The 25,448-nt window shown below is 43.3% G+C and overlaps 1 protein-coding gene and 1 long non-coding RNA gene across 4 annotated transcripts; one reads left to right on the top strand and one right to left on the bottom strand.

Moving 5' to 3' along the window:
• The first annotated feature begins 1,464 nt into the window (after positions 1-1,464).
• LOC119436012 (transcription and mRNA export factor ENY2) lies at positions 1,465-15,825 on the top strand. Of its 3 annotated transcripts, none has more exons than XM_037702736.2 (5): positions 1,465-1,731; positions 2,096-2,176; positions 12,685-12,755; positions 14,244-14,318; positions 15,594-15,825. In XM_037702736.2, the coding sequence occupies exons 1-5, from the start codon at positions 1,691-1,693 to the stop codon at positions 15,671-15,673; spliced, it is 348 nt and encodes a 115-aa protein (XP_037558664.1). In that variant the 5' UTR covers positions 1,465-1,690; the 3' UTR covers positions 15,674-15,825. The 3 variants fall into 3 exon arrangements, with proteins under 3 accessions (XP_037558664.1, XP_037558663.1, XP_037558665.1); XM_037702735.2 differs by lacking the exon at positions 1,465-1,731 and adding an exon at positions 1,754-1,980; XM_037702737.2 differs by lacking the exon at positions 1,465-1,731 and adding an exon at positions 1,756-1,976.
• An 88-nt stretch (positions 15,826-15,913) lies between these two features.
• On the bottom strand, positions 15,914-24,918 carry LOC119436014 (uncharacterized). The gene is made up of 4 exons (XR_005188955.2): positions 24,840-24,918; positions 24,560-24,662; positions 20,749-20,858; positions 15,914-16,192 (listed from the first exon to the last, which is right to left on the bottom strand). It is a non-coding gene; the product is annotated as an uncharacterized LOC119436014 (long non-coding RNA).
• Between the last annotated feature and the right edge of the window lie 530 nt (positions 24,919-25,448).

Genomic DNA, 25,448 nt, shown 5'->3' with positions numbered 1-25,448 from the left:
GTCATAAGAAGAACGACAGAGAAGAGACATCGCACACACAATGACTGGACTAACAACTGTGCTTTATTGAAAAACCCCGTCTCCCAGGAAAAACCAGGCGAGCATGCGCAGCTGAAAAGCCAACAGCTACACACAAACTAATGTTGATTGCAAAAGGCCACGTTGCTAACGCCAGTGCGATAGGAAACTTAGTTCCTTCTGCATCAGTGAGATGGAGGTAGAACTGATGCAATTATCCCCTTGCATGTTGATATGGTAAGCTTCGAGAATTTCACACTCCGTCTTGCCCTTGCCTCTACCAAGGATTTTAACATTAGAAAAAAGCGGGACGCAGCCGCATTCTCGACAATGGCGCGGCAAATTTGCTCCATCAGAGGTGTTCCAAGAATTGTAGTGCTCTCGCAGCCTCTCATTAATACACCGGCCTGTTTGACCGATGTAAACTTTTTCACAGTTCAGCGGAAGCTCGTACACCACACGTGTCGCACAAGAAATGCAACCATTGTCATGACACGCGGGGGGTCTATTTCTGCCACGCGCAACACGTGAACAAAGGCCTGAAAGTTTGCATGGAGCAGAAAAAACAACGTTAACGCCCTGCCTCGCAGCAACTTTATTGACGTTGTGAGAAACCCTATGTACATAGGGCATCACTGGGTCAGCCCTTTTTCTCTCTCGCCTCTTAATTTTTTGCAGCAACGTTTCTGCCACTGCGTTCAAAAGCGCTTTTGGGAAATCAGCGGCAACCAAACGCTCGAACTGGTTGTCCAAACTTGATTTTATGCTGTGGTGGCAACTCTTTTGCAAGGCATTACTAAAACAATTCGCAGCAATCCCTCTCTTAACGACTTTTTGAGTGTGCGGATAAGTACGGTACCAAGCCTTCTTACTCCAAGGCAAGAAGCACCAGCACACATGCCATCGTCAAGAAAAGTTAGTTCAATTTCTAAAAATCTAATCGAGTGGTTAGAATGCAGTCCATGTGTAAAGCAAAGTGCACTCGAGCAAGCTTTAAAAACCGTTAAGACCTGATCTACTACGACAGGCAAGAAGTCATTCGGTGAAAGATTTAAAATAATCAAGAAATCGTCCACATATCTGAAAACTTGGTTTATCAAGAAGAGAGCCCACGTCTCTTCTCTGTCCTTCGTCTTTTGACTGGTTTTTACTATTTAGTAAAAGTTTGTAATAGATTATGCTCGAATCACCGCTGACGAGACCAAAATAGCACCGTAAAGTAGCGCCGCCCCCGACACAAACAGAAGGAAACATAACTGAAGCCCCAAGTTTGTACGATAACTTTTTAAAGAAATTATTTACAGTATCCGGCATAGTGCTTTAACGACGGACAAAATAAATGCCAGATATCGGTGAATGTATTTCAAGGTCGTAAAGCTATGTCGCGCAGTGTGCATGTGCACGCTGCTGCACCAAGACATTTGAGTGCGCGTGCAACGCCACGCACGCGCTGATACTCACAATAAATTTCAACATGTCCGCAGCTGCGCTGAGTCTGTTCCTGCTGTAGGATAGTGCTGCGCTCGCGGTTCAGTGATAAGTCACAGCAGGCTGTTACACGCAGAAAAGGCCCGTAGAGCCCGTAGAGAACAAGCACGCTTGCTTGCAGCTACACAAATTGCCCAAGGCGACAGGTTTCAGCCTTTGATTGTGCTAACACTACGCGCGCAGTATGGTATTCGGCATTGCGCAACGGCCGCCCGCAATTCTTGGGTGAGTATAATATGCATCTGTTCCTGTACTGATGAAACTAGACGCAGGGCACAGTTATATTAACTAATACGATGGACAGGATTAGAATACGACAATACGTGGGAAATTCGTAATCTGACGAACCGCAGAGCATTGCGGACATTTTATTCCGGTTCCTGCAGCGATATTTGGCATAGAAATCTCCCCGAGAATAATCGAGCATCGACGTATGTCGAATCCATTGCCTGCTGGAAGGTTATGGGCGAGTAAGTACGTAACTTTGTGTACTCGGATGAACAGCAGTCCGTAATGACTACAAAAGATGATTCCATGTTGAGCGTGGATGAATAACCGTCATTTCATATTGGCAATCTTTGTGTTTCAGGCCTATTGACCGCCAACAGAGAGTGCAACAAATGAAAGCCAGCATAAACCAAAGGCTCATAGAAACCGGAGAACGAGATCGGTGAGTTTTACTGCGCCGTACGCTCGCAACAGACATGCACGCGTGTGCGTCTACCCGCTACATCTCTGTTGGGTATTCGCACGGTGTTCAGTTGTCATTCGACGCCCTTTTTTTTTTTTTTTCATCTTCTTCCTTAGTGTTTTACTGTTGGCCATATTAACATAAAGTTGCAAGTAATTTACCAAAGAACTGTGTTACCCGAATGCTGCATTTCTAGAAACTGACACACGGGTTGTTTTCTGTGTTTCTAACCTATAAGTTGACGCCGCCGGTTAAGGTTGTAGCAGGCAGAAGCATAGTGGTTGAAACTGATAAAAACCCAATGGCATCCATAATCTTGTCAAATTCTGCATTAGCAGAGTGGACATTCAGTCTTTTCATTGGGTAGTAGGTTAGCCAGTGGTAATGCGCTGATGAATACTTTAAAAAGTGTATCTGCGCTTTTTTTGCATTAATAAATATCTTGCGAAAAGGTAGTTGAAGTTTTTTTTTTTTTTTAATCTCTTCATCGAACAGGTGACAAAAATCTTTCATTCTTTGCACTTTGTAAATGTGCCTGTTGCTACGTTTTTGTGGCACATGCTTCTTAACCGTGGTTATCTCGTTGATGTTTGCGCAGTGCTTGTTCCCACATCGTTAAGCGCATCCATTTAGTTGCTTTAGCAGAGTACTATATTGGGCGAGTTGGTGCACAGTTAAGTTAATCTGACGTACTGTGGCGCAGTGTATTAAACACGTGGAAAAAAGGAGACAAAGAACGCCACTGTCTCGTACTTTTTTTTTTTTTTTCCTCTCTGGTTTTATACATTGCGCCACAGTACGTCGTGTTAACCATTGAGCTGCCTCTTTTGGCACCTTCACAAGGCTTTGCTACAACTGTTGTTATAAGTGAAAAGGCCATCACATGTTAGTGAATGGTTGTTGCAGAAATAAAAAGATTAACTTTCTTATGGAAATATCACCGAGAAACAGTATTCATTATTTTGTAGTGAGTGAAAAATAAGAAAATTTGCTGAGAAATATTTGCTAAACTCTGCATATTTTGCTGTGTCACTGAAAGAAGCAAAAAATTGTATGTTTTATTGCCATACATAATGAGGAAGGTACTTATGTTAGAAATAAGCATGGCCATCCTGTATACATTTTAATGCCTGTGGCTGAGGTTCTGCAGAGTTGCAGTGGTAATGCTGAGGATCCTGGCAATTCCTGACAGTTAAGGGATATTTGCAAAGGGATATTTAGTACTGCAAAAAATATTTGAACAGATTTTCACTTACCGGTCCCTGGGCATACCCTTCAAAATTTTCTGATAATGAAAGGACACCACAAGGATACTTGCTTCAAGCAAGATAATTTAGACAACTTCCTGAAGCAGATGAAATTGGCAGCAGCATTGTTGCTGGAAAAGTCGCTGTTATCTAAAAACAAGGTGTTGCTTGACAGCCTCTGCTACTGCTTCAGTGCCACAGTTAAATGTAAATCATTGCTAATAAAATGCACATGTATTCCAAAAAAGGTGTGAACTCGTGGCAAAATTTAAAAAAATAAATCCGCACCAAGTGATGCCACCACTTCACCTCCTTGTAAAAAGTTTTCCCAAACTCGCTTTTCGTCTTGCATTTTAAATTTATTATCATTTGTGGTTCAGCTTGGCCACAGCCACAGAACCAAACAGCACTGCTAAATTTATTGAAGCTCCTTGCAGCTTGCTTGCCAAGAGTGCCATCTGTGCAGCAGCATTATTTTTTGCTTGTTCTTTTAATTATTACATATTTTGTAATTTTCTTGCAATTCCATACCAACCTAATCTAGGCACCTCACCGGAAAAATCACTGAGGTTGCGTTTTAATACATGTACATTTTAAAAAAATTTAATAAATGTCTTTCTCTCTCTTCATATGTTATTTTTTTGTTTAATTTTGTTATTTCTTTGCGACCATATTTAATTTATTGTGTGCGGCCAAACCCCCTTGTGGTTGTGTACCATGTGTTTAAAGTACTCAACATTCTTGAAACATTGGACCACTTTAGCAGTCTGTAATGGAGTGAGGTAATTTGATGCGTGTTACTGTAGCATTGGGAACTTAAACACTGAAGCGGCAAAACATTTAGCATATCTTCAACATTGATTTCCCATGGGTAATCTGGCATTCCTACAGTGACGCACCGACGGGGGGGGGGGGTTTCGGGGGTTGTAACCCCCCCCCCCTTGAGGTCGACTTAACCCCCCTCTTTTGTTTAACCCCTTTTCTTTCCTTGCGCATTTGAGTACTGCAACTAAGATATAAGACGCGCAATCGTCTGCACACTCACAAAAAGCGCATTTTTTGTCAATTTCCCGTGAGGAAATTGAAATTAGTGCTATTTAGATGGTATTGGCAAACTGTCAACCCCCCCCTGGCAGAGATCCTGGGTACGCTACTGCATTCCTATGACTAAGTCTGGAAGCATTAGATTATGCAGTGGAACAGTGTGATTAGTTGCATTCTGCCTGCCTGCAAAATGCATTGAAACTACTTCCATCAGCAAGCACAGTTTAATCACCTTCGTGTGTTCCCTCTAAAAGTAGAGCCTGTTACAGATTACTTTGTCCCACTGTGTGTTTACATCATTTTTAACCTTGTAATGATACAAAGTCCGAATTTTTCTAGTGGAATGCCATCCTAAATGTACTTTAAAATGCAACAGTGTGTAATCAGTAATCGCGCAGAGCAAATCCAGCAGCTGTGAATACATTCCAGCATACTGATCAGATCTGATGTGTGATTAGTGAGTTAGTATACTGCGCATGCATACTTCAGTATAAGTCTCGTATCCCATTCACATTCACACACTAATTAATTATATTAAAAACTGATTTATGGTTCTCATGTATTCAGCAAATAAACAGAGGCATCAGCAAAACACGAATGTAAATTTACAATTTTTTTTCCGCATTCAAATTGACATCCTGCTTACTATACAGGGTGTCCCAGCTATCACGCAGCACGATTTAAAAAAAGAGGAATGGCGTTACGCGAAGCCAACCTAGTGCGTATTGTTTCCAGTACAGTGGAGTAGCCACCAGTAATTTTTTCGTTACTGAGATTTAATTATCTAACTCGAGAAGTACTGGTCCTAATTATCAAAGTGTCAGTGAGAAAGTTGCAGAGCAACATGAAAAACTCCAGATACAGCTTTCTGTTGCTCAATACGTGCTACATAAATGTGTTTTTACGAGTGTGAAGTAAGCCCACGAATACACGCAGAATTGCCACACGACTGGCCGCTCGAGGCACTTTGCGTGTATTCGCGGGCTTCTTTCATGCTCGTAAAAACACTTTAAATGTAGCACGTATTGAGCAACAGAAAGCTGTTGTATGAAAGTTTTTCATGTTGCTCTACAACTTTCTCATTGACACTTTGACAATTAGGACACTACTTCTCGAGTTAGATAATTAGTTACAATTAGTTAATTAAATCACAGTAACGAAAAAAATACTGGCGGCTACTCCACTGTACTGGAAACAATACGCACTAGGTTTGCTTCGCGTATCGCCGTTCCTTGTTTTTTAAATCGTGCTGCGTGATAGCTGGGACACCCTGTATAGCCTAGCAGCCACAATGCTTATTGTGCATTTACTTTTTGTCTTTGAAACAGTGTCTGCTAGATTTTGTGCATGTGGTGTGCAAACACAGTTTTCACAGTCAGGTGAAATTTTTTTTTTTCGGGGGGGGGGGGGGGTTGTGAGCACTAACCCGTCGTATCTTTTGTATAGACCCACTGCAAATGCTGACGTAGACAGCGTGTGATGGCCGATTGGGGTTGCTGGCTTTTCCCCGGCCCCATGGGAATACATGAGAGAAAAAGAGTTTCAAATTTATATTCTCGTTGCACAGCGCAGCTATGAAGTGCACAATTCGTGAGAAAGTGCCTCATACATCTTGGAAGAGCTTGCAGAACAAAGCAGCAGCCATTTCAAACCTGCTATATTCTTAAAACACAGTTCTAGAGGGAGAAGCAATATCCTCAATGCACCCACGTCATTGAAATGTTAGTTGAGTAGCACTTCAGACTTTTTAGAGATGTTTCATTTATTTCAACAATGACCAATAATGCAGGCATTTTGTTAACAGCTGCCCAGCACATGTCCCAAGAACTTTTTGAAAACATCGGTAGGCAGTCGCACAAAATGGTAATGACATGCTGGAAGCAATGGAGCGTAGCATGTGACACAGTGGTGTCAGATTGCACAAAACCATAATTGCTTAAAATTACTGGTATATTAGCATTTGCATAGCATGGCACCACACGCAGACACTGCATCGTGAAAGCAATTTTATTCAACCTTGTTTTTATAAAAACTACATCTTGTGATTGAAACCGGTGTCGAGCTTGTACTTTGACAATAAGCACTATGCAAATGAACACCAAGGCATTCAAACAATAAATGAACACTACCCAAGACACAGCAATGAAAACGTTGCATAAGTCATACAGAAAAACTAGCAAGAAAATTCAGCGCACTTGGCGTGCTGAGCATGCGGTATTCACCGATGAGAAAATGCAAAATGTAAAAAGCAACGACACCATGTATATCCAAAGTGCACTGAGAACATGCACAGCCCCAAACACGTTCTGTTGCACACTTATGCACTGTCAAAACAGTACACATATTCCCCACAACAAATAAACCCGAATGCAGACTCACAAGCACTTATAAAGATGCCGGTAACCGCCGGACGTGAATGATTTCTTTGTCACAATTCGACAGGAGCTTGGCGTACTCCTGGGTCATTTCGCACGTCTTCGTTGGTTAGATGAGCCAGAAAGCACAAACAAAAGCTGCTCACAAGCAAAAACTGCTCGCCTTGTTTGTCCCATCTTGGTGTCATACGTAGCTTCGTTGCATTTGTGTGATCAATCGTTCACATTGTCGACAGCAAAATTCTTTCCTTGGCATGGACTTCTCTGGGAGTTCTGTGGTTTAATCATTCGATTTCTTCATACTGCCTAAAGGGCTCTGAACACTTCAAATTAATTCAAACTTGAAGCTAAACATTTTGACAGAATTGCTTGTCCTGTTGCGTTAATTAGTATTACTTATGTAGCATAGCCATGGCGTGTTCGTAGTAACGCCAGGCTAGTGAAGCATCAGCGTAGTCAGTAGAACAAAATGAGCGTTTATTCAAAGGTGTATAGCGTATTTATAAGTAGCCGAGTGGCAAGCAGATAGGAAAGAGCACGTGTTAGTAGTGATAGTCCGAACTCTGAAAGATCGCCAGATGAGGCGATAAAAGGTGCGCGCACTTCGAAGATACACGTGTAGTTGCAACATTCCTTCCTCCTCAGAAATGGAAGCGTTGCACTGGCTTGCGTTCTCTCGTTGAGCGTCTTAGAGTTTGTTGGGCGACACCGGTATTCAACGGGGCCACTGGAATATCTGGTGCCACCAGATCTGGAGAAACCGGTGCCATTTGGGATGCTCCGAGCAGTCATGCCTTCATCCGGGCTCACCGTTTCTGGATGCTGTAGTTGTGTTGCTTGGTCTGGCTCACTACGATTTGTGGTGGTTGTAGTTACTGTCGGTTTATCCCCTGGTGCTTGTCGCGGGCGGACCTGGTCTACGTGCCGCTGGACGACCCCGTCCGACGTTTCCACGGCCACCATTCTCGCTCCAGATGTCGCCTTCACATGGCTGGGCGTCCACTTGCTCCCCGCACCGTAATTGCGGGCATACACATCGCTTCCAGGCAGTGGCAGCCAGTCATCTTGGTTCTCTTTTCGTCCTGGAAGTGCTGGAGGAAAACATGCGTCTAAGCGTGAGCGTATTTGATAACCCAAAAGCAGCTCTGCTGGGGATTTACCCGATTTTCGCGGAGTCCTCCGGTAGTTAAAGAGCAACCGTAAATAGGTTCTCTTCCAGATTTCCTTTACTCATTTTTCGAAGGCCATCTTTAATAGTTCGCACTGCCCTTTCCGCCGCACCATTAGATTGAGGATGGTATGGAGCAGATCGAAGGTGGACAATGTTGTTGTTCGCCAAGAACAACGCGAAGTCTTGACTGGCAAACTGGGTCCCATTGTCGGAAACGATCGTGCGTGGTATTCCAAACCTGCTGAAAATGCCACGTAGACAGTTAATGGTAGTCTGCGTTGAAGCATGCGACAAAGGTATTGCTTCGAGCCATTTGGTGTGTGCGTCGACTACTACGAGTATCATTTTTCCGCAGATCGGACCCGCGTAGTCAATGTGAATACGGGACCACCTTTCGCCTGTTTCAGGCCAGTTAACGGCGGGCGCCGCGGTTGGCATCGGCAGATTTTGCACACAGTTCTGGCACTGAGCAGACACCTCTTCAATATTTCTGTCGAGGCCTGGCCACCAGAACAAGGAACACGCGACAGATTTCATTGCCGGTGAACCCTGGTGCGTCTCATGTAGAAGATGCAGCACTCGCTCTCTAGCTTTGGTTGGTATTATGACCCTATTACCCCAGTACACCAGTTCATGTGCTACGGATAGTTCGAGCTTACGGTCAAAAAACGGCAATACCGCCCGGGCCATTCCGTTTGCGTTTCTGGGCCACCCATGTAGTATGTACCGTTTGACCTCGACTAGGACAGGGTCAGAAGACGTTAATGCCTTCAGCTCATGCGTTGTTATGGCGCCATTGTTCAGCTGGTTTAGCGACAGCACATATTCGGGCGGCTCACCGTCGTCGTCAGATTCCGGAGATCGCTGCGGAAGTCGGCTCAGGGCGTCAGCGTTTAGCATCTGTCGTCCTGGTGCGTACTGTAGCCGGTATCGGTAGGCCCCCAGGTGGAGCGCCCATTGTTGTATCCGTGCGGCGGCCATTGTCGGCGTCTGCTTGTCTGATCTCAGCAGACCCAGCAACGGCTGGTGGTCAGTCACCAAGGTAAATTCCCGACCTAGAAGGTAGTCACGGAATTTCGTGACGCCAAATACCAGTGCCAGTGCCTCTCGCTCGAGCTGTGAATAGTTGCGCTCCGCCTGCGTTAATGTTCGCGAGCGGAAACCGATGGGCCTGTGGACGTTACCGATCGTGTGAAACAAGATAGCTCCCACACCGTACGGAGACGCGTCACATTCAAGCTTAAGTTCCTTCGAAGGGTCGAAATGAACGAGAACCTTGGCTGTTTTAAGGCTTTGCTTGGCAAGATCAAACGCGAGCTCTTGAGGCTGTTTCCATTGCCAACGGGCATTCTTTTCAAGCAGTTGATACAATGGACCAAGTGTGGTTGACATGTTCGGCAGAAACCTCGCGTAAAAAGTAATCATACCCAAAAACGAGCGTAGCTCGCTGACATTACAGGGACTCGGTGCCTGCATGATAGCGTCAAGGTTTTTCTCTGTCGGATGAAGCCCATCACGATCGATGCGATGCCCTAGATAAGTTGCTGCTGGGCTGCGGAAGTTGCACTTATCGAACCTTAGCTTTACACCACGCTCTCGGAAGCGCTCTAAGACGTTTTTCAGCCTTTCGCCGTTGTCACTCGCTCTTTCGGAAATGAGCACATCGTCAAGATAAGCCTGTGCTCCTGGAAGGCCAGCCAATACCTCATCCATTTTTCTTTGAAATATCGCGGGCACAGAAGCTATCCCGAAAGGAAGTCTGTTGTAGCAAAATAGCCCTTTTGGCGTATTAATGACGCAAACTTTCTTCGCGTTATCGTCTAGCGCCACTTGATTGTATGCATCCCGTAAATCCAAAGTGCTGAAATAGTCCCCATCGTGTAGTTGCGCAAACATATCCTCAATAATTGGCAATGGGTATTGCTCAGTTGCACACGCTGGATTTACTGTGGCCTTGAAATCACCGCATATTCTTACTGCGCCGTCTTTCTTAAGCACTACGACTATGGGCGTTGCCCATTCAGAGTGTGCCACCGGCGACAGCACGCCCAGAGAAACTAAACGGTCTAGTTCAAGTGACACTCGCTCGCGTAGCGCGTATGGAATGGGTCTGGCCTTACAGAACTTGGGTACGGCGCCTTCCTTCATGTGCAGGCTGGCTGGAGGACCCTTGATTAGCCCCAGTTCCTCGGAGAACACGTCATGGTAGTCGTTGAATATGCTGTTCACGCTGGATTCGCTTGGTTCTTTTGTTGACCCCGAGTCTTCTACAAAACGAACCACCGGAGCACCTGCGCTGCTCAGCTGCTGGATTAAATCGCGACCGCAGAGGCTTGGTCCCGCACAGTCCAACACGGTCAGCGAACACTCTACTGTCACTCCTTTATGACAAACCTCGAGCGCAAGCTCCCCAAGTACTGGAAGGCGTCCTGTGTAGCAGGATAAATTCAGACCGGACGGTTTCAGTTTCGGCCATTGGTCGCGGTGCGTATCGTACAGTTGACGCGGAATGACACAAACGGGCGACCCGGTATCGACTTCCATGCTCAGCTGCACACCGCACCAAGTGAATGTTCGGCGAATCGGCGGTTCCAGACAACTTTTTAGTTGTGATACCAAAGTCCAAATGTGGGCGGCTTCGTGTTCCTCTTCTGCTGAGGCTTCCGTCCCCAAGAGGGTGTTAGTTTGTGCCGTCCTCGCCGCGCCTTGTTCTCGAGCCCCGCGGCTTCGACATTTCCTTGCAAGGTGACCACGTCGTCCACAGCGGTAACAGCGCGCGTTAGACCAGGGGCAACATGCGTCATTATGTTTTGTACTGCCGCACCTTGTGCATTCTTGACGTGCGTCAGCCCTCCTCTCATCCAGCAGAGTTTCTTTCTGATACGCCTGTACTTTTAACACGGGTTTCGTTGCCGGTCCGGTCATGCACTTTACATCACTATCCGCAGCCTCAGCTGCAAGAGCCATCGCTTCAGCGTCTTGTAGGGTTAATTCCCGCTTTGCCAGTAGCTGCTTCTGCAGGGCACCTGACCGTATAGCACACACAATGCGATCTCGTAGCATGCGATCCAAAGAACTGCCAAAATTGCAATTGTCAGCCATGCGGCGAATGTCTACCAGGAATTCATTAATCGGCTCGCCCTCAGCTTGACAACGACTGAAGAACTTGTAGCTTTCGGTGATTTCGTGTCTCTTGGGACTGTAGTGCTCGCTCAAAACTTCTACGACTTCTTCATACATCAACGCATTTGGCTTGCGCGGAGTCACCTTCCCTGCCAGCACTTGGATCGTATGCGTATTAAACGCGCCAACCAGCAATGCTCTTTTCTTAGTCGAGTCTTCAATTGCATTCGCTTCGAAGTACGCTTCTACTTTAATAAGGTACGGCTTCCACTTATCTTTGCCTTCTTCAAAGTCCGGAAGGTGGTGAGCCATGATGGCCTTGGTTTCTCGGTTCTGCGTGGGTTCCAGATCAGTGTCGACTTTCACAGCATGGGCGATGTTCATCCTCGTCGCCACTGTAGCATAGCCATGGCGTGTTCGTAGTAACGCCAGGCCAGTGAAGCATCAGCGTAGTCAGTAGAACAAAATGAGCGTTTATTCAAAGGTGTATAGCGTATTTATAAGTAGCCGAGTGGCAAGCAGATAGGAAAGAGCACGTGTTAGTAGTGATAGTCCGAACTCTGAAAGATCGCCAGATGAGGCGATAAAAGGTGCGCGCACTTCGAAGATACACGTGTAGTTGCAACAACTTACAAGTGGCTCCAACCAAAAAATAGGTTTATTTTCTGGACGTTTCGGAAACAACTTTGTTCCTTCTTCAGGGGGAGTGACGACGGAGTTGCGCCTCGACATCTCCGTTGTCACTCCCTCTGAAGAAGGAATCGAGTTGGTTCTGAAACGTCGGGAAAATGAACCTATTTTTTGGTTGGAGCCACTTGAAAGTCATAACTTCAAACATAGCGGCAACTCTCATTATTGGCTGTAGTCTGTTAACAAGGTGTTGAGAGAGAGAACCGCTCTGACCTTCACTTTCACTCTTGCATGGCAACAACAAAAAAAAGTTCATCTGCGTGGAAGCATGCTCTTTGCAGAGAAATGGAAAGTGAAAAGGGCAGAGAGCAAAGCATGCCTTGTGCACATCGTGTTGTTCTTTGCTTGGTGCTGCTGCTGGCTGTTTCGATGAGCACTGCTCAATGACCAAAACAACTTTTGGAGTGTTGCATCCACATGTGATGCTAATAAAGAATATTAGAAAATATTGCCAGAAGTGGGCTCCAAGCGTTCCTTTCTGAGCGTTAGGTGATACTCTTGAACGTTGTTGCCATTTCTCCTTTTTCACGAAAATCTTATGTGTGCAGATAATGAAAGATCCGTGTATTTTTAAGTGAGAATGTTTGACGCTAACCTGCTATGCATTCCGCATCACAGTTAAAAGTAAACCACCAAACAAAGACGTGTAGCAGGTGACAACAGCTACAATGGCGCAGTCATATTGCTAAGGACGCCAGCGTCCTGACCTTTGTTGGTAAATTTCCTAGCTGGTCTGTATGAGTACTAATTGATGTAAGATAGATAAATAATGCAAAAACATTCTTGGAATCTTGCATTTGAGAGGTTTCATTTGTACACCTGTGTTTTTGTTCCTAGGTTAAAGGAGTTGCTGAGGACAAGGCTCATAGAATGCGGGTGGAAGGACCAGTTGAAAGCATACTGCAAAGGTTAGTGACTCTTTTGTAGGCTATAAGTGTGTGTTTGAGAAGAACTACAGAGCATTTTTTTTTTGTGCACATTGGCTAAGTCATGAAAGGGACACTTAAGGAAAAGACTTAAGTCATGCTAGATTGGTAACTACATTCCTCGAGAATAGCAAATAGGTGGACCTTTCGTACACCACAGAATGCCATAGCCATAAGTGTGAAAGATGGGACTGTGATTCTGCCTTTGAATACTTGAAGCAGTCTTCTGCTACATCATAGAGTTTGACACCCTGTGATGGCTTGTTAATTCTTGATCATTAAAAAGCGCCGCGCATCATTTAAGAACAAGGGTTGTAGGCATTCATTGCACAAAAAAGAACAGGACCCAAAACCCACCTTTTCAGTTAACCTTAGAATTTATAGCTTTGCAGTAAAGTTATTATTATTCCGTGGTTTAAGCAAACTTTCAGTATATTATTTTTCCTTTTTCAAAGCTTTTTTTTTTTTCTAAAATAAAGATTTCAGAAGTGTATTTTTGGCTCTTTCTTTGTGTATATGTCTGTCTGAGCAAATAAAAACAATCTATACATTTGGGTCATTTTTTGCAGTGTGTGCTCAGTAGCGAAAAAGTTTACACAAAAGCCATTTCTTCATCTATTTGTATGAGGATTGTGTACTGTAGGAAGATGTTGAGGCATTAAGTAGCTTTTCGATTATTGGTTTTTTAGGGCCCATGTTGGAATAGCGGTATTGCAGCGGGGCACTGCAGGAGGCTAGAGCAGTTTGTGCGATTTTAAAAAACACCATCCGTTGACAGGATTTTCTCACTCAGACTCCGAAACGGGGCACACACACAGCAGCTCACTGCAATGACCTCTAAAGGGATGCAGTTCTGTGTGTCTCACACTGACAGATGAGCTTTGCAAGACAATGCAGTAAGAGGCATGCACAGGTAGTGAACCTTAGACGTAAAGATACCAGGTGAGGTGGAAAGCATCATGTGGGCACCCCGAGTTTTGGAAAGGTGAATGTTTTTTTTCGCAAATAATCTAACAGGTAGCCTTTCTAACATCATGTTAATTGCTTTTGCCTCCAGTGGTGCTTCCTTGCAAGCAATACTGGCATCGCAACATGGACATTAAAACCAGTTATAAAATCAGTTTAGCTAGTGAACGGATAGTGATGGCTACTTGACCATGTAGTGTCTGTCATGCTGAAGGGACAAATAGTGAAGAAAGCATCCTCGCATCTGTTTCCGTTAAAATAGGTCACCTGGAATGCCTTGCAACTTAGTAATTAAGATACTGGTGATCAGCCATGCAGGTTATGTCTGCCCAGCTGTAAAGCAGAACTGGCTAGATCTGCCTAGGGCATTGTAAATATCCATTTGAGTATATATTTAAAACTAATAACACAGGATGCTGGCCAACTTTGAAGCCAGTATGTCCATACCAGTGATTTTGGAGTGACATTGTGCAAACACTATTTATGGATATTCTTCCATTACAGAAATCATCAGAGAAAAGGGCGTAGAAAACGTATCTGTCGATGAACTTATTGCAGCAGTCACACCTAGAGGAAGAGGTGAGTGTCAAATAGTTGGAATCGAAGTAAACATTTCTTAGTTAATAATTATTTTTAAAGCAGAACTAGAGCAGGTTGCGGCATTGGATTCATTGTAAGACATTTTCTTCCAGTGGTAACTGTCAGTGTTTGTCCCATCTTGATTTCATCATTAATTGTGCCATTTTCTTTCATGTTCCAATAATGAACCAATTGAGACCTTCTTTAGTCTACTTCTCCAGTGCCAACTCTTGTTTTACTAATCTTTAGTGTAGACAGTGCATTACTGAAATGCATAAGAGTCACGAGCAAGAAAGTTCTCTTGCCATGTCGTCCTTGATTGCCTGTATTTTTGCCAGTAGTACTGGGCAATGTTGGAGGAGAAATGACCACTAATATTGCCCTGGCTAGATATAGTACACACACACACAAGTACCAAAGAAAGCGTATGGGAGGACACCTGCCACATAGCTTAGCATCACACCCACCGTGATAGCCCAGCGGCTATTATGGCGTCCCACTGCTCAGCTTAAGATAAGGATTCGATCCCGGCGATGGGGGTGGCATGCAGAAACGCTTCTGTACTTCAGTGCACCTTAAAAAAGGTGGTAAGATTAATCTGAAAACCCCGTTTATGACGTGCCTCGTAATCATATTGTGGTTTTGGCTCCCACTTGTGACGACTTGTCTTTTTATTCACTTTAATTTGTGCATTTCAATGAAAAAGAACAGTTAATTTCCCCTATGGCTTCATTGTCTGTGGTTCTAAATTAAGCAAACGATTGAGCCCCTCTATTCCTGTTATTCTTGATAATTAAGGCCTTGCTTTTATCTCCTTTATGGTGCTCAATCGTGCATGTCAAGGTAATCCATCAGAAGTACTAATGTCCTTCAAGACTTGTTGCGTACAATTATTACTTGCAAAGTGTGCTAGAGAAGACTTTGATCCTACATAGGCGTGTGGGTGTTTTTGCAAGTTAAGGTGTGGAACCCACATTTTCGGACGACTAAACTCGCTATAAGACACGTAAACTTTTAGCTGTATCTTTTTCTTTTTAAGTTTATAACAGACAGAATTGGCATATGAATGGTTATTAAAACAACTCGTGTTGCTTTTGTGCCCATGAATTTTGCCCTTCCTCATCACAACTAAAGCGCTCTGCTGTGACTGTTCTTGCCAGCACAGCTTTGGGATGAATTAGTGCAAGTATTTGCAAACAGCCTTTTTGACACCTACCTGAAAAGCACGATTGACATTGTCAAGATTTTTAGAGAATATGAAATCTTGTGTTGCAGCTACTGTGCCAGACATCATCAAGCGTGAACTCCTTCACCAGATCAAGAATTTCCTGATGGATCAGCAAGGAGGCAGTTGACTTCATGGCTCAAGACCGTCGACGTAAAGATGTGCTTGATTGCGAAACTTGTGGCTTAAGACATGTCAGAAAGCGCTTGATTGCACTTTTATCACAAGACTAATAGATTGACGCATGCGTGATGCTGTATGATAAACTTACGATTTTGTGAAGATTGAGTGTTGTTTATTATGTTTAGTATTTCAATGAAGAACAAAATTTGTAAAAATATATTCTGCATGGGCAACAGGCAACACTGGTAAAAAAAAAGTGTATATATATTCTCAAAATGTCAAATACTGTACAGCAAGAAATAGTAGATGCAAACTTTCCTGTGTGCCTTAATTCCCAGAAAAAATACACATGGCACGCAGTCGTAGTGCTGTAGAGGCTGTTCTTTGCATCCAAAACATAAGGACAGCAGTATCTGCAGTTATAGCCATCAGGGTTCTCCAGACTGCCATACCACCACTTTTCCATCACTTCCACCTGTTGCAATAAGGCTTCCATCGTCGGACACATGGATGCAGGTCACAGGTCCTGTAAACAGAAGTACATGAATTGTCTGTATCTGGGCATTTCAACTATTAAATAAAGTACACTTGGATGCATAAATTATATGTTCAGGCTAAGCAGCAAAGATTTTTGCAATTTTACTCATACTTAAGTTACTTCTGTTTTTTTTGCTATCCATCAGTAGTCAACTTTGAAAATAGCACTTCAAGAAACTATTGACCAAGCAATGCCTTATGGCTAAACAAGTATTTGAGAAATACTGTTCAGAATGCACTATACCATCTCTAAAAGGCTGTCAGAATTGCTTGTAGCTGCGGATGTTAGGAGTGTTCATGACCCACAGTAAGTGACTAACAAAGGAATTCAGTGTATATTTGCCAAGTGCTCATGCAAGCTACAGGGTTTAAAACTCTCGCAGAATCCAGATGTATTAGGCGGGATACAGCTGAAGATTTTGATGTTCTCTTGATGAAAAACTCGTCGCAAATCGACCATGCTATAGCAGAGCATCAGGCCATTTGCATCAAAGTATCATGGGACAAGCTACAGAATGAATAGACGTTTTCAGAAAAAAATTAGGGTCAACATATATATCCAAGAGTACTTCCCTGCACTCAAATAACTGCATTAAAAAAAATGATCTGGCTATTCACAAAAATTATAGCTGTTAAACAGAGAAGCACCCATAGGATGCACTCAACAATTACTGAGGAAAATGCACCCATGGCCACTACATTCAATACCAGCATTTTCAATCTGTGCAGTCAGGCCTGCCAGTAGTCGCATAAATACTAACTAGTACCCATTTTCGAATTGATACGTCGGCTTAAATCCCAGAATCCTACCTCCATGCCTTCACGGTTGTCTTTGGAAAGTGTAAAAAAAAATTCAAAAATATATAGCACACATTGCTGTCTATACTGAGTCTCACCCTCTGCATATTCAATACCTTTTCAAGCTTTTATCATTTTACAATGTCTCTGAAACTTTGCAGCACACTGTGCAATTTATTAAGATACCAATGAAGTGGAATTTTAAAGGGCCCCTCAACACTTATTGAGCATTTCTAAAAATTTCATTGTCAGTAACTCGATTCATACAAGTTGCATTCAAAAAACATTTTGTTGAGAATGGCATTTTGGAGATAAAACTGGATGCATTCCACACTTGGTTCTGCAGGGCCCTTTTAAAAATAGAGGCAACATTATTACACTTTACAAGGAAGAATGCGTGATCCTAGAGAGGGCAAACTAATGACCAATGGAATCCATGCTTTTAAATTCTAAAAGCTGGCAGTGGTGTGCAACGCGTCGTCATACTGCATCATCCCAGCAAAGGCATGGGAATGTGTGTAAACATCAACATTCATCGACTTCATTTTAAAGTGATAGCTACTTTGGCCACTGTGGAAGGTTGGATGATTTCGCACAATAAACAGTGGCACATACCCAGTGACCCAAGTTATCTACTAGCTTGGGCCACTGCGTATGTGCCCGAACAGATCACTTCAGCACTGCGAATGTGACATTGGTATGTGCCCATTCATGGCCAATGCCCCAGAATGAATGTGCCAAGGTGACACAAAGGGTACGTAGCCTTAAATATATTGTCACCGTGGCGTGCAGTTTAAATTTTATTGTGGATGTTAACATCGACACCACGACTTCCGATTTTGGTGCCTACGACGCGCTAAACATAAGCCAAACGCGGCTGTCCTCAGCGTGCCGCAATGCACTTAGCCAGTGGACTCATAGTGGCACCCCACCGCGGTGTAGCCGACTGCAGCAACCAATAGCAGCTGCGTATTGGAATGTGCTTTATTACGTAATAAAGCGCACAGAAGAGAGTGAGGATCATTTCTTCTTTTGAAACGAATTGAAATGAGAGCGTTTAAGAGAAAGGTGACTTCGCATTCCGCTTGCGAGCTCCACGCACCACGGATGACAGCAAAACTTAGCCGAGATGTTCACAGCAGCGTATGCTACCCGCGGACTGAAGTGCAGTGGCCACAGGTTAGTGAGGTCTAGGATTTTTCTCAATTTGAAGAGAATAAAATTGGTCAAGAAAAAACAGACCAACCTATACGCAGTAAGGGTAAGAGCAGACCAATTCAGGCTGGTGCTCGCAAACAAATATGCAGCATTAGAACAGGAAGGTAAAGACAACATAGAGGTAATGAATGAAACCGTAACTAGGCAGATCTCGGAAGCAGCAATTGAAGTGGGAGGCAAGGCACCAAGGCAACCAGTAGGTAAGCTCTCCCAAGTAACAAAGGACCTAACGGCAAAACATGAAAGTGTCAAACTCGACAGATCAGATAGAATTCACTGAACTGTCGAAACTGATCAACAAGAAGTAAGTAAGGGATATACGCAATTATAACGTGGAAAAGATAGACGAAGCATGAAATCAATGAGAACAAAACTTGGCATAGGACAAGGCAACATGTATGCACTGAAGGATAAGCAGGGTAATACCATCAGCAATTTCGATGACATAAAAGCAGCGGAAGAATTCTATACTGACCCATACAGTACCCAGAGCAGCCATGCTACTTTCATTCGAAGTAGTGATGAACAGGATACAGAGACTCCTATAACTAGCGATGAAGTTAGAAGGGGCTTGAAAGACATGACCAGGGGAAAAGCTGCCGGAGAAGATGCAATAACAGTCAATTTAATCAAAGATAGAGGAGATGAGATATCATGCTTGAAAAGCTTGCGACCCTTTATACGCAATGCCCCACGACTTCAAGTGTACCAGAAAGCTGGAAGAATGCCAACATTATATTCATCCATAAGAAGGGAGATGTTAAAGAAATGAATTATAGACCCATTAGCTTGCTTTCAGTATTGTATAAAATATTCACCAAGGTAATTTCAAATAGAATCAGGGCAACACTTGACTTCAGCCAACCAAGAGAACAGGCTGGCTTCAGGAAGGGATATTCTACGATGGATCATATCCATGTCATCAATCGGGTAATACAGAAATCTGCAGAGTACAATCAACCTCTCTATATGGCTTTCATAGACTATGAAAAAGCATTTGATTCAGTAGAGGCATTGCATAATCAAGGAGTACAGGAAGCATACGTGAATATCTTAGCAAATATCTACAAGGATTGCACAGCAACCTTGGTTCTCCACAAGAAAAGTAGAAAGATACCTATCAAGAAAGGGGTCGGGCAAGGAGACACAATCTCTCCAATGCTATTCACTGCATGCTTAGAAGAAGTATTCAAGCTCTTAGACTGGGAAGGCTTAGGAGTGAGGATCAACGGCGAATATCTCGACAACCTTCGGTTTGCAGATAACATTGTCCTATTCAGCAACAATGGGGACGAATTACAGCTAATGACTGGGGACCTTAACCAAGAAAGTGTAAAAGTGGGGTTGAAGATTAACATGCAGAAGACAAAAATAATGGTAAAAAGCCTGGCAAGAGAACAAGAATTCAGGATGGCCAGTCAGCCTCTAGAGTCTGTAAAGGAGCACGTTTATCTAGGTCAATTACTCACAGGGGACCCTGATCATGAGAAAGAAATTTACAGAAGAATAAAATTTGGTTGGAGTGCATACGGCAGGCATTGCCAAATCCTGACTGGGAGCTTACCACTGTCGTTGAAAAGAAAGGTGTACAATCATTGCATTCTATCGGTACTAACATATGCGGCAGAAACTAGGAGGTTAACAAAGAAGCTCGAGAACAAGTTAAGGACCGCACAAAGAGCGATGGAACGAAAATGTTAGGCCTAACGTTAAGAGACGGGAAGAGAGCTGTGTGTATGAGAGAACAATTGGGGATAACTGATATTCTAGCTGACATTAAACGGCAAAAATGGAGCTGGGCAGGCCATGTAGGATGGATAACCGGTGGACCATTAGAGCTACAGAATGGATACCAAGAGAAGGGAAGCGCAGTCGAGGACGGCAGAAAACTAGGTGGGGTGATGAAGTTAGGAAATTTGCAGGTGCAAGCTGGAATAAGCTAGCGCAAGACAGGGGTAATTGGAGATCACAGGGAGAGGCCTTCGTCCTGCAGTGGACATAAATATAGGCTGATGATGATGCTACCCGCGGACTATGTTATTTCACCGAGCACGAGGGGTGGTTCAGGGCCCCTTTAAGGTTTTATGATTGGAAGATGGTGTGGGGATATGCAGCAATAAATTACACAAAGCTATCGCTGAATGAATAATCTTCAATAGTTTCTGCCACAACTTTTTTTTTTTGTTGATGCTGACGTGAAAACAAAGAAATAACTTTCAGCAAGCTAGGTGGCAGCACTAGCAGAGGCAACATCATTGTTCAACTCACCTCAGCTGTTCTATGTCAATTAACTGAGTCATGCAAAACTTCCCTAGCCTTCATTTCAATCGTTTTGGCTTGCACTAAAATTTTCTGAAAAATCTACACAGCATTATGATCAGTTGTGCTACAATGAATGGGTAGTGGTATCACTCGTCTTGTAAGCATTGCACACTCACACAAGACTTTAAGTAATAAATGTGTCACAGATCTAATGAACACAGTTCCCAGACCTAACAGCTCTGATGACTAGGGCAATAGAAGCCTCACCAGAATGTGCCGACACAGTTGCAGCAAGCTTTGCACTCAGCAGGTCCCAGACATGGATGCTTCCTGAATCACAGCCAGTAAACACGGTGGCACCATCCCAGGACAGGCATCTTGTAATGATCCATTATATGTCAGCAAAAAAATGCACGAGAAGTCGTCAGTCTATGAACTGAGGGTAGGTCTAAAGTTTGAATGGTTTCAGAAGCATAATATTTGGATGTATCATACACAGTTGTGGCTGCTGTGGTTATTAATACCTTGCAGACATTTGAAAAAGGTCGGTATTTTGTAATGTTCCATTTCATTTTCCATTCTTTTTTTCTCGTGCGCTGCACCAGTGACTGATCTCAGCAACAACAGTGGCATGCAAGTTGCCAGTCATGTTTGAGCCAATGACAAAGGTCAAAATCTATGGAAAATAAAATCAAATGCTAAAAAAAAACAACCTCAGACTTCAAATTGGCTGCACACACAGTACACGAGGCTCGGTGGAACATTTATATGGTGTCTCGAATTGATCAAAGTTTATGTGTAGACATGACCAGTGCACAAATGTGCCTTGTTTGCTTTCCACTGCTGCTGCTTGGCTGTAGCAGCAGGGACATGACCTTTGCCGCTCCTTTGGCAATTACGCTGCTGTACCTTCTTCACCATGTAACCTTATTTGCACCAGCATTGCAAATAACTAATGAATCTGAGATCAGCAGGGTGCTTTAGAGGCAAAATTTTAATGCTATTCTGTGGCTTAATTTACTTTGAATCCCGCAGAAAACATTCAGATGTTTGTGGACAGAAACCACAGCTAACCCAAATGAAATCGACACCATCAAAATGAACACATAATACCGTTGCAGGCTTCACAAAAGTCCCTATAGACCCTTTTCAAGGCGATCCCGTGGGTGCATCCATGTTTGATCATATGGTGACGCGTACATTGCTTGCCTCAGCTGCCTCCGTGTTTACAATGAATGTGCATGACACGCCGGCGCGGCTCGGCAAACCTCTGTTTTGGCGGATATCATAGACAGTGACTGGGTGGACGACACAAAACTTTGGTCACAGTTTCAGAGAAGATGTATGCGCTTTCGGAGCTCATGACTTCTTGTCAAAACGGCGTGAGCAGCATATACGGTGCTTGTACTAAAAGCGGGGCTAAAAATGTATCCCAAGCTGTCCAAACTTTCCGCCTATGAATTAAATAAGGCTGAGAGTGTTGCTTTTCATTGTTTATTTGATTAACACTTCGAAGCACGGCTTGTCACATTTCTGACTCGGTAACGTTCCTCGGTGCATTAACTATCTAATTGTTTCTTTTCTGCCTAATCGCTTGTGGGTGTGCTCGGTTGCTGTAGATTTGTTCTTAGAACATGGATGTTCTGTGCTTTGCAACCGCTTGTAGCAAAGATGTATTATCACTAGTCGCTCGCTTACTCTGTGGGCCGTCGTGAATTGTTCAGCTTGAACATTTGCATGTTGTCGGTCAAGTCACCGTCATCCATGCGCAGTTATTCAAGTGGCGCCCATTCACTTATTGATACGTTGGCGATAGAGTGGGCGTAAGTTTTCGTGGGAGGTTGGGGTGGATGTATGTAGACAATGTGCGAGAAACTATGCCAGGACGTGGCGCTACTCCCTTTGTCACTGTGTAAAGAGTGGTACTCAGTGTTGCCAATGTTCCTAGGTTTAAGACCTTTCTTTCGAGGTTAGCGAGACAACGCTGGCAGATGAGTGAATCTTTTTATCCTCGAGGAAAGTCATGCATCGAAAAGGGCCGGCAACACAGACATTCCTTATGAAGCAGCGGCCTGTGGACTTGGTCACACAGATTCATTCCATTGTGCCTATTTCAGCAGCCAACTACTGCACACGTCTTCCTTCTACCATTCCACATCTTGCAGCAGGAATGGAGCATTGTGCATTAGCGATCACCCTGGTTGCATTTCCAACAGCTTATGATCGCCCAGTAGCAAGGCAGAAGTCGTAATGGTTTCGTATTAATGCGCTTTCTCTAAGGCAACGTAGGTGCGCTGGTGAAAGCGCCATCTCGTTCCTCTAGCGCAATCTGCTCTGTGAAAAGGGTCTATATGATCACCGTAACATGGATACTACCCTCATGATTCCTGAATGTTCCAATCTCTATCTCCAAGAGATGGAGCCCAGAGGAGCAGCAAAGCTACTGCTGTGCTACAATAGTCGTCACTACTGCATTTTGTGTCACGTCACCGATGTGACCTACAATAATGCCCCGGTCAATCCAATAGCACCATCTACATTCCCTTAGACTGGTACAGTCGAACCTCAATATAACAATTGCGAATGTAACAAATTATCGGACATAACTATGTAAATCTAAAATGTTTCTCCAAGATATCAGCATGTAACGAATATATGCTTATAAGAAAGTGCAAATAGACAATGAATGCATTTTCACGTGGGATGCCACTTCATTATAACGGGTAACTTGCCGCGGTGGCTTAGTGGCTATGGTGTTGTGCTGCTAAGCACAAGATTTCAGGATCGAATCCCAGCCGCGGCAGCCGCATTTCAATGAAGGAAAAATGCAAAAATGCGTGTGTCCCGTGCGTTGGCAGCATGTTAAAAATCCCTTGGTGGTCAAAATTAATCTGGAGTCCCCCACTACGGCATGCCTCATAATCAACTTGTGGCTTTGGCACGTAAAACACCAGTATTCAATTCAATTCATTATAACGAGGTGTTTCTCGAACTTGAGCCAAAGCTTTAAAAAAAATGTGGCACATCTTTAGATTATTAGACCACTGGCATATTGTTCGTAGTCATCCTTAGCTTTTTTTTTAAGTACCAATAATTAGCTAATTAGATAGGTTCAATTATGCAAATTTTTAAATATTTGTTTTGGGGCATAATTGGTGATTGTAAAAGTTGTAAAGCATAGTTCAGAAATGCCCAATGAACTTGTTTCATTACATCTCTTACGCGGCTCTTTTTTCCAGGCTCTGAAGAAAGCCTGCAAAATAAAGAAAATGACATCACTGCATGCTAGTCTGTCAGGTATGCAGCGCCCTTAACTGCATTTCCAAGGAACAAAGCCCGCATACTTGTCATAAATCAGGCTGACGGGTGTGTTTCGATCCTCTTTCAGCACCGGTCTATTGCTTATGATTTTGGACCGTGCTGATGTGGCTGCCTGGATGCCGAGGCCCATAAGCTGATTTTTACGAGGGAACGCATGGCCTTCATTATTTGGAAACATAATTGAGGGTTCTGCGAGCCAGGCATGCAAACTCATAGTGATGTCTTTTTCACAGGCCTGCTTCAGAGCTTGGAAAAAAGAACCTCGTAAAAGATAATGGAAACAACTTCACTGGGTTACTGAGCGCGCTCTACAACTTTTACAATCACACTTATGCCCGAAGATAAATATTAAAATTTGTATAATTGAACTAACCTAATCAAGTAACCAAACTTCAAAAAATACTCTGAGTAACCTAGGACAACTACTACAAACAATAAGCTGGTAGTTAGTCTCAATAGCCCAATATGTACCACTTTTTCTTTTTTTTTAAAGATTGGTTCAAGTTATGTTCCAGCTTCTTCTGCTGCACTCTCTACATCCCTGTGTCGGTGTTTCTTCCCAGATGTAGTGTCGCAAAACTGAAGATAGCTAAAGCGTTTGGTCACCCAATACTGACGACGACGATGTGAAGGTTCTTCCACGCAATCGTGGCAACTATTATGCCTGTGTGGCTTCTTTTATTTTATATATAGTTGGAAACACATGTTCTCACACATCACAAATGCAATGTGCTTATCACAAATGCAATGTGCTTACCTCATTGGCCAACCAACATCTTTGCTGAAGAGAACTGTACCCGTCTGGACATCTAAAACTTTCAGGAGTTTATCTTCACTGCATGATGCTACCCTATAACCATCTTAAAAAAAAAGAAAAGAAAAGCATGACCTCTTTCGCACTATGAACAGGCTAAAATAAAATGAAACATGTCAAAAAGCATGCTTGTTGTTCAATGTTTATTCCTGCAGAGCATCAATGTTGTGTGGAGTGCATTAATGCTGTCTGGCTACATAATAAAGTTTCTGTTTGTACTTACCTGGACTGAAAGAGACAGCTGAAACAGAACCTTTGTGGACTGGAAAAGGAAAAAATAATAAAGTGCCTTAAATATATGATCAAAATGTTCTGAAACATGTAATTCTGTAATAATTAGCACCACAGAAACACAACAAAATAATTACTGCTCTAATTCTGGATGCATAAGCAAATAATGAAGCAAACGTCTGCGTATGCTGCGACTCAAAAGCGCTTTTTAAGGCAGTAGCAGGTCAACAATGCATTAGCAAATAACCCTCAAAGGGAACAAATTCTAGCGATGGGCGAATATCAACTTTTTCGAATACAAATCGAATATAAATAGCAAGTATTGAATATTAAATCCAATATTGAACAGTCTAACGCAAACACATATATTTACAACAGGAATATTTATTTTGGTATAATTAGGCACCACGCCTGCAACTGGTGCAAAAAGACAGCTAACTATCAGGGACAAAGGATCAGTTTTATACATGGGATAACTAATTGCCATTATAAAACTGTACAAATAACCTATCAAGATACATAGAGCCTGGCTGCTGAAAAATGAGTGTGTAAAAATAAAAAAAAAAATAATCTGCAGAAGGACTTGTGTGCCGTAAACAGA

Source organism: Dermacentor silvarum, chromosome 1 (genome assembly GCF_013339745.2).
Source record: "Dermacentor silvarum isolate Dsil-2018 chromosome 1, BIME_Dsil_1.4, whole genome shotgun sequence".
NCBI lineage: Eukaryota > Metazoa > Arthropoda > Arachnida > Ixodida > Ixodidae > Dermacentor > Dermacentor silvarum.
This window is presented reverse-complemented; position numbering and strand designations above follow the sequence as displayed.

Coding starts and splice junctions, on each gene's coding strand:
- LOC119436012 (XM_037702736.2), top strand. CDS start 1,691: ATGGTATTCGGCATTGCGCAACGGCCGCCCGCAATTCTTGG. Junction 2,177..12,684: donor GAAACCGGAGAACGAGATCG/GTGAGTTTTACT, acceptor TTTTGTTCCTAG/GTTAAAGGAGTTGCTGAGGA. Junction 12,756..14,243: donor GTTGAAAGCATACTGCAAAG/GTTAGTGACTCT, acceptor CTTCCATTACAG/AAATCATCAGAGAAAAGGGC.